The sequence below is a fragment of the Camellia sinensis genome, chromosome 3 (genome assembly GCF_055761805.1).
Source record: "Camellia sinensis isolate YWXY chromosome 3, ASM5576180v1, whole genome shotgun sequence".
NCBI classification, from domain to species: domain Eukaryota; kingdom Viridiplantae; phylum Streptophyta; class Magnoliopsida; order Ericales; family Theaceae; genus Camellia; species Camellia sinensis.
The window spans coordinates 56,228,266-56,237,848 of NC_138963.1; the positions used below are offsets into that span (position 1 = coordinate 56,228,266).

At 33.3% G+C, this 9,583-nt stretch overlaps 1 protein-coding gene across 1 annotated transcript; it reads left to right on the top strand.

The window, feature by feature from the left end:
• Nucleotides 1–6,406: 6,406 nt before the first annotated feature.
• Nucleotides 6,407–7,641, top strand: LOC145821532 (uncharacterized). Its single transcript, XM_082918057.1, has 2 exons — nt 6,407–7,468; nt 7,585–7,641. Exons 1-2 carry the CDS (start codon nt 6,407–6,409, stop codon nt 7,639–7,641), a joined length of 1,119 nt encoding a protein of 372 aa, XP_082774183.1.
• Nucleotides 7,642–9,583: the final 1,942 nt, after the last annotated feature.

Below are 9,583 nucleotides of genomic sequence, written 5' to 3' on the forward strand. Positions count from 1 at the left end.
TTTATAATTAGATGTCAAACCAAGCCTAATATTACCGCATGTTCTATTTTATGTGATCATTTTTATACAAGATGCACATTTAATTTGATTTATTTTTCATTTGAACTGCATTAATTTAGGTAGAACTATTTCTAATTTAATATAGTTGTTTATTTTGTATGTTTTGAACAAATTCAACAATTTAGACTCTATTAGTAGTTTTGAGGAGAAATTCCTTCGAAACTGATGTTCATTTACTAGAATAATATTTGTCTAAATACTTTAGTAGCATAATGACCGGTATCTGAATGAATAATTGTAACATATTGACGTACTAAGTGGTCAATTAAGAAAAAATATTTGGCTATCTAATATTTTGAATTTTAATAACAAGGCACATGAATAATAACTTATCTAAAATGGTAATGAGATCTTTCAATTTGAAAGAAAGAAAGTTATCCAAAAAAATGATTAAAATTATATAAGTTAAAGCTTGGTAGGACGTTTGGAACTAATAAGTTGACCATAAGGCAACTTCTAAAAAATTCAAAATAATCAAGATTATGGTTAAAAAGACTTCAAAATTTCTCACTCATGTTGATACCAAAGAGCATAATTTGAGACATAGGATCTCATCACCGCGATGTTCCCACAAAATGATTAAGAAAATTTTCAAAATTCCTCTTATTAAAGGTTGTGTTATGCCCCTATACAGAACCAAGAATTCATTGTTTCTATTATTGTAAAGATTAATAATGATTTGTAATCTTAATCCTTAAATTGAATAAATATGCTCCAAACTCTAAATTATTCTTACCTATGTATTCTTCTTGCACATACGGTAGAGCATTAATCATACTAAATCCTTTCACTCTAACTATGCATTTTATTTTATTTTGTCATTCTTATATTTTTTTTCTTTAAGATTTAGATTTATTATTATCATTATTATTATTTATTTTTATTTTTTTTGTCGTTGTTAATCAACATTTGGAAGAGTCAAGGTCTGAGGTTCATTAAAAAAACAACTCATGTACTTCCAGTTATATTATAATGAAATGACATTTGTACCTAAAAGTGATGTCAAAACATTTGATTCTTATAGGTGCCCGCTTGTTTCAGATTCTAAGAGAATTACAAGCAAATTATTTATGATTTGTGCATAATAACATATTTTAAAAATTTTGATAAATGATTATTTTTTGGATTTTTGTTTACATAATGAAAATTGATTTCCCATCTATACAATTCAATTATACTATAAAAACAAGAAGAAGAAAAAATCACGTGTATTGCGCATGCACTACGGCTAGTTACTTAGAAAAATAAAAATTATAAAGCATCAAATAAAGAAAACAATTATTAGCTAGTGGTTTGTGTGGTGTTCCCTCTAACAAAGATGAGTTAATCTTATTCGTAAAATTTTTCACCATATGATTGATTTGGATCTCCACGTAAATAATGTCAGATTATGCTCTATGAGTTTACTTTAAATAAAGAAGTATTAAAATAAAAGTCTGCTGAACCAGTGCAACTTACGTAGTTAGTTCAACCATAGACTTTATTTTGACGTTGAGTAGTTCATTTTATAGGTCTTTTTGTATAGATTATATATATGTATATCTAATCAAATATATTCTATAATCATACTCACGTAATTTTATTATATTTGTTTTTAAAAAAATAGATGAAAAAAATAATTTTGAAAATAGACATTCTATTTTTATTTTTGAAAAATAAATATGATGAAATCATATGATTACAGTTATCATATCAATATGATTTTTTCATAATAATTTATACAGAGATCCATAAGATGAATAATTCAAATCGTCGAAATATAATCCATGATCTGCCCTAAGCTCTCTTTCTCTTTGTTTATTTCATTTTGTATGTGGATGCTTGTTGACATATTCCTCCTCAAGGCTGCTTAATGTTGATCTATGATTGAAAGAGAATTGACCTTGTTTATTATAAAGTTTTTTTGTTTTAATTTTTTTTTTTAATTCCATGATTTACTCATTCTGATTTGCATATAATAAAAGTATTCGACGTCGATATATATTTAACTTTTTTTTTTTGGAATGTTTCTTTTGGAAGATTATTGGGTGAATTTTTTTATCATTCTTTAATTTTCATGTCCATTCCATCATGTTCTTTTCTTATGGATTATGTTGCTTATTTTAATCAACTTGTTTGATTCTATCAATTATTTTGGACTTATTTTTATAATTTAGAGTCATTGTGCTTTGCCATCTCTTTCTTCTTATTAAAATAAAAATAATAATTGTAAAACATAGAATTCTTCTCTATAAAAAAAAGCGAAATGATGTATCCCTTCCTTTTAATCTGTCAAGAGAAACCAAAGTATCAGTAATCTTCCCCGACCAAAATTGGTCAGAAAGACCCTCTCACAGTCAAGTCAGAACACTGTTAGGCCATTTGAATTTGTATTTAAAAGATGGTTCTTAAATTTCTTCTGATTTGTCTACTATGCTTTACCTACTTCGCCTTTTATAGCATTCTTGACTTAAATCTCATTCATTGGATCAATGTTTGATCCGAGGGTTCTCCCTGTTCTGAGTATGGTCGAGTAAGTGGTTACCTTTACCTTTGATTGTTGGATCATCCTCTTTTGGACGCGGCTTAAATTGTGTCAGATGTCAATGACGAACTTGCCAATAAGTGCTATGTTCGTCCAATCAAGCTAATTGGACGATTGTGTCGTCTAGTAGGCCTGCCTTATGCCTCTATATGTACTGCTTAATGTCTCCACCGTTGGATAAGGACGAATCCAATGATTCTTTGGCATTCTGCTAATTCCCTTCTAGAAGGAAATCTTTATTTTTCTTACTCTTCACGCGTTAGGGTTGTTTGAGATGTGCTATATAAATGCACTTTTTGGCTTTTTGGCTAATAAAGTAGAGAAAAAATATATGTTTGGAATAACTTTTTGACTTTTTATAAGAAAAATGTGTAATAAAATATTGTAGTAAAATCAAAATGACAATTCTACCCTTGTTGACTTTTTGATTTTTGAATAGTTGAATTCAAAGTGCCCTCTAGGCTTCTCCCACAAGCTTCTCTCAAATATGACTTTTTTAATAATTTTTAATTTTTTGACTTTTGTAGATTGAAAAATGCTTGGGAGCACTAATTAGTGCTCCCACTAATTAGGTGGCAGTGGGTCCCGTCATGAATGATGTGATGTTTTGGTCTTGGAGTTGTAATTTTTTTTTATTTTTTTAATGCATTAGTGCTATTAGTGGTGATGTTTTTAGTGGGATAAATCATTGTTGTTTGTAGATTATCCCAAACCAAGCCGCTGCTATCTCTAATAGGCTCCTTAGAAACTTATCTGGGCATTTCCTTTCTTCTGAACTGCTATGCTCAATTATTTTTGAGTTTGGGCCAATATTTTACACTTTCACAATAATAATAAAAATAAATAAATAAATAACTGGACTTGAGTGAGTCTTGACATATTAAGGGGTTGTTTGGGGTGTCCTAAATAAGTGTACTTTTCGTTTTTTTGGACTAAAAAATTGAGGAAAAAAATATGGATGTTTGGGTTAACTTTTTGACTTTTTATGGAAAAATGTGTAATAAAAAATTATAAAAATTGATTTGTAGGGAAAAATTAGGATTGAAAGTTATGCAGCCGTAATTGTTGATTTTTGGTGAATAGTGTTAATTTTTTAACTTTTTGACTTTTTAACTTTTTACAATACGCCAAACTTGACCTAACTATACCTAAGGATTTTGAGCCTTAACCACCATGATATTAACAATACCTAACTATACCTAACTAAGGATTGAGAAGTCCATAACCACCATGCTATCAATTTTTTTTCTTATCAGAAAGAATGTTTTGGCAACTCAAGAAAGTGGTTAAAGTAGTATTATACAAATTAATACATTATATATATATATATATATATAAATATTTTATTAATATAGCATTTATCATATTATTGAAATAGATCATATTTCATATTCCAAAGTTTTGTCATTAGTCACACAAACTTGTACTATCATTAGCTTGGACAAAACACCTAAAGAGTCGAACTTAAATCATCTAAATTTACAATTTGTTGCACTTGTCCATTGAGTTACGGGTGCATTTACATTTACCGTATTTCTATTTATCATTTTACTTGTCAACATAATATTAATGTAACGGATCTCATTAATGTATGTTTTCAGTGCAGTGCTAACAACTAAGTTGACATAAATAATAAGATAACATAATATAAATAGATAGCCATTTCCGCATGGAAAATGATATTCATACATAATTTTTCTATAAATTTTAAGATAAAGAATGATGTGGCAATATTCTTACAATTATATGAATCAAAGTAATGAAATTTTGATTTTCAAACTATAAATAAGACAAAATTTTGTTTAAGTTTTTTTAATACAAATTCTGTTTGTATAACATTACCCTTGTAGTATTACTTGAGAACGAATAACTATTTACTTCCACATGTAATTATGACGTGACCATAACGTAAATTGACCCAGACCATCTCATACAGTCCAAATCAGTTTGTGGCATGGAATAATTTTGTTTCATGCACCATTCAACCACACGAGCAATTTGTTGGGCAGCCTGAATGTGCAGTGTGTACGCGTTCGGGCATACCCAAAAATACTTGGAAAATAAATAAATAAATATACAAGTACATAAAAAACATTAAAAGTCATGTGATCATTCAACTGAAACATAAGAATACCGTACATAATATTTGGTTTTCCGCCATTATTGTACTTTCGCCAACTTAATCTAAAGAATTAAATATTTATTAGATAGATTGATCAATAGGGTACTCTGAACACTTAGGGTTTAGAGAGAATAACATATGTTAAATTTGTGGTATGGTCAACTATATTCAATTGCAATTTGCAACAACTATAACATATATGAGTCTTTGCTCTTTGGTACATTCATTCCTCTTTTGCTGACTTTATTTTTTTACGTTAGGTTGATGACTTTGAATCATTATGAGTCTGTCTTTGAGTCTGTCTCATGACAATTATACCCATTATGATTAGGGATTGTCAAGAATATAATTACAGTGTTATGTGTACATATACAAAATACAAAATAAAATACGTAAGTTTTATCATGAGTCTCATATATGAGTTCCACATTATGTAAAATTTATAATCTATAAAATATTTGTGTTTTATTCTAGGTTTAATTGAAAGAGACTAAGAGCAATTTGGCCACATAGAGTAGCCACCAATCGAGGCTTAATTAATGGAAACAGATGGTTAAGGGGGGTTGGTGTCTCCCACCGGCGTTAGACTTGCGAAGGCATGACAGATGGTTGATGATAGGAAAATTGCAGCCACCTTTCGTGCTTTGATTTTTGAATTAAGCCTTTATTTTTTGTTGACACATTGGACTTCCAACTTTTTCTTTGAATTCCAAAAAAATCAATTTAGTTAGTTCAATTAGTCATTCATCTACAACTCTTATTGGAGAGGTGAGTGAGTCAATCATGCTAAAAGTAAAACATTGATTATTTCTCTCTATTAAGGGTATTGTATGATGTTGTTTATTTCCTTCCATTGGAGTGGTCTGTTTGTTATGGTGATTGTTGAGCTTGAATTGTTTATTTCTTTCTATAATTGAACTATAATTATCCAAATTAATGTGATTTTTTTTTTTTTTAATCGGAGAAAGTTAGTAGTTAACATCTTGGGGGAGTTGAAACTCACATTCATATATCTTGCAAGAAAATCTTGCCTCCCATTCCACTTTTGGGAGTAAAACCCAAGACCTCTCCCTTAAGAAAGACTTGGTTGCTAAAAAGTTAGCCAATTAGGTTAAAGCCCTTAGTTATCCAAATTAATGTAATTGTTCTTATATTTGTAATTAATCTAACTAAGGTAGCATGACAAACCAAGTTAATTATTTAAGTTTGACGCATGTTTAACTTGTTAAAAGTTAATTCAAAACTGTTGAAAATCAAGCCACATCAGATGCCATATGCATCAAGCCCTTTTCTGCTTTCGGTGATTATTTAATTCATATGCTTTATTTAATTCATATGCTTTCGGTGAGTGTATGCTGATATAGATATAATATATATTAATGTATAGTTAAATATGTAGTGGCCTCGTGGCCTGCTTGTTTGAGTTTTTGGCCTCGTGGCCTCGTGGCCTCCATCTGATCATATTGTATAAACCTCCTATATAATGGAGTAGCATTGTAAGGCTTAAGTCATTGAAATAAAAAGTCTATGTTTAGTCTTTCAATCACTCTCTCTCTCTCTCAATATTAATATTTCTCATGGTATCAGAGCATGTGTAATCTTGTCTCGTCATTTTCGCCTCTTCAGTCAATATTCGAATTTTTCTCTTCTACTCAAATATATCCTTCTATTGCATGACTAAATACGGTCCAGCTTTCGGAATGACTATCAACTCATCCTCCTCTTCTTCTGATATTATCATCTCATCATCTTCATCCTCTCATCAAATGGAAACCTCTCATCTTCCGATCACTGCCCATAAACTGAATGGGCAAAATTATTTGCAATGGTCTCAATCCATGTTAATGTTTATACGGGGAAAGGAGAAAGATGACTACATCACCGGAGCCTCGGCGCTACCAGAAACCACAGCATCAACCTACAAAAGGTGGATAGCTGAAAATAATATGGTCATGTCGTGGCTCGTCAACTCTATGACCACTGACATTGGCGAAAATTTTCTGTCATTTGATACTGCCAAAGAGATCTGGGACATGGCAAAAGAAACGTTTTCAGACAAGGAAAACACATCTGAAATCATCCAGCTTGAAAGCTCCCTCCACAATTTACGTCAAGACAATCTTACGGTAACTGAATATTTCAATACCCTTACTCGTCTATGGCGTCAACTTGATACGTTTGAGGTTCATAACTGGCAGTGTGTTACTGATGGTCTGTTATATAAAAAGATTGTCGAAGGGAAGCGTGTGTTTAAATTCTTGTTAGGATTGAACACAAATCTTGATGAAATCAGAGGAAGAATTATGGGAGTAAAACCGCTCCCTAACCTTAGAGAGGCATTCTCTGAAGTCCGTCGCGAAGAAAGTCGGAAAAAACTCATGATGGGATCTCATCAACAACTGAATATGGCAGAAAGCTCGGCTCTTAAGACTCAATTCGCTCCTATCGACAACCGTCAGAAAAATAAAGGAGGTAGGCCTTGGTGTGATCATTGCAGAAAGCCGGGTCACTCGAGAGAAACTTGCTGGAAGATTCATGGAAAGCCAGTAGATTGGAAACCACGTCAGCCTCTTGAGAAAGAAGGACGAGGTAATCATGTAGGTACAAATGAACCATCACCACAACCTGAAGTAAGCCCTTTCACCAAGGAGCAAATGGAGATGCTCCAGAAACTACTACAGTCACAATCTGGTTCGTCTTCCAACCACATCATAGGATCCGGAACCTTGGCTCACAAAGGTAATTCTTTGAATGCCTTTACTGTTAGTAAGAAACGTAAAAAACCTTGGATTGTGGACTCAGGAGCATCTGATCATATGACGGGAGATGCAACGATTTTTGATACATATAACTCATGTCAAAATAATTTAACGGTCAGAATAGCAGATGGTTCACTATCAAAGGTTGCCGGTACAGGTTCAGTTGTGCTGTCTAAGAATCTTATTCTCAACTCTGTTCTCCTTGTTCCTGACTTGGACTGTAATTTATTGTCAATTAGTAAACTCACTAAGGAAAAGAGGTGTGTTACTAATTTTTTCTCCACTCATTGTGAATTTCAGGATTTGGATTCGGGGAAGATGATTGGCAATGCTGAGGAATGCTCTGGACTCTACATCCTTAAGGAACGCCACTATCCACAAGAACAACCTCAAACGGCAATTTGTGGTAGTTCTTTTTCGGTTTCGTGTCAAAATAACGATAGAGCAATTATGTTGTGGCACTATCGCTTAGGTCATCCTAATGTTATGTATCTCAAGCATTTATTTCCTTCATTATTTAATAAAAATCCAAAACCTTTTGATTGTGAAATCTGTCAATTTTCTAAGCATGTACGGTCCCATTTTCCCATTCAATCCTATAAAGCGTCTCGTCCATTCTCACTAATTCATAGTGATATCTGGGGTCCATCCAGAATAAAAAATGTAACTGGTACTAGGTGGTTTGTCACATTCATAGATGATCACACTAGATTAACCTGGGTCTTCCTCATGAAAGACAAATCTGAAACGAGCCAAATCTTCAAAAATTTTCAAATTATGATTCAGACACAATTCCAGTCAAAAATCCAAATTCTAAAGTCTGATAACGCTCGGGACTATTTCAACTCAATTCTAGGAGATTTTTTAGCAGACAAAGGGATAGTTCACTTAAGTTCATGTGTTGACACCCCACAACAAAACGGCATCGCTGAACGGAAAAATCGGCATTTGTTAGATGTTGCTAGATCACTCATGTTTTCCACAAATGTTCCACAATTCTTCTGGGGGGAAGCTGTTCTTACAGCTGCCTATCTTATCAATAGGATGCCATCTAAGGTACTACAATTCCAAACTCCTTGTCAACTTCTCCTAAAATCCTTTCCCACTACTCGCCTCATCTCCACCATCCCACCCAAAATTTTCGGGTGTTCTGTCTTTGTTCATGTCCATCAACAGTATCGAGGTAAACTTGATCCCCGGTCGCTCAAGTGTGTCTTCATTGGGTATTCGTCACATCAGAAAGGGTATAAGTGTTACTCTCCGGTCACTAGGAAATTCTACACTTCCATGGATGTCACATTTTTTGAAACCCAGTCTTACTACCCTAAAATTGATATTCAGGGGGAGACTCCAACCCAGGAATATCAATTTTGGACCCATGAGTCATTTAGTGAGCCATCCATCACCACCAAAAATCCCATACCTCCTGAGTCATTGAATCCATCTGTACCTGCCGAAAATTCCGAGTTCATTGTTGCCTTGCGGGATAATGAACACATCCAAGAGGAAATGGAGGAAGGAGCACTTTCTCAACAATCCCATGAGGCTGAACCGGGTTCTAATCCAAGCAACATTCCAGGTAACAATCTTCTTACCACAGATAGTACTGTTGATTCTGAGTTCGAAAACAGTATTCTTAATATGCCCATAGCTTGGAGAAAAGGAGTTAGATCATGTACTCAGCATCCCATTGGGAACTTTATTTCTTATGATAATCTATCACCTTCGTTCCGTGCCTTCACTTCTAGCATCACGGAGATACACATTCCTCGGAATATTCAGGAAGCCTTCAAGTCTCCTCAGTGGAAGGCAGCAGTCATTGAGGAAGTTCGGGCTCTGGAAACGAATGGTACTTGGGAAATTACTGATCTTCCAAGAGGTAAGAAACCCGTTGGATGTAAATGGATTTTCACAGTAAAACACAAGGCAGATGGTAATGTGGAACGTTATAAAGCTCGGTTGGTTGCCAAAGGATTCTCCCAATCCTATGGCATTGACTATCAAGAAACCTTTGCTCCGGTTGCCAAGCTCAACACTGTTCGTGTACTTTTATCCTTGGCAGCTAATCTCGATTGGTCACTTCACCAACTTGATGTAAAAAATGCCTTCCTCAATGGT

Bases quoted from the DNA above. Each gene is read 5' to 3' on its own strand.
- LOC145821532 (XM_082918057.1), top strand. From the start codon at position 6,407: ATGACTATCAACTCATCCTCCTCTTCTTCTGATATTATCATCTCATCA. The intron at 7,469-7,584 runs GTTAGTAAGAAA...TTTAACGGTCAG, and splicing joins ATTCTTTGAATGCCTTTACT to AATAGCAGATGGTTCACTAT.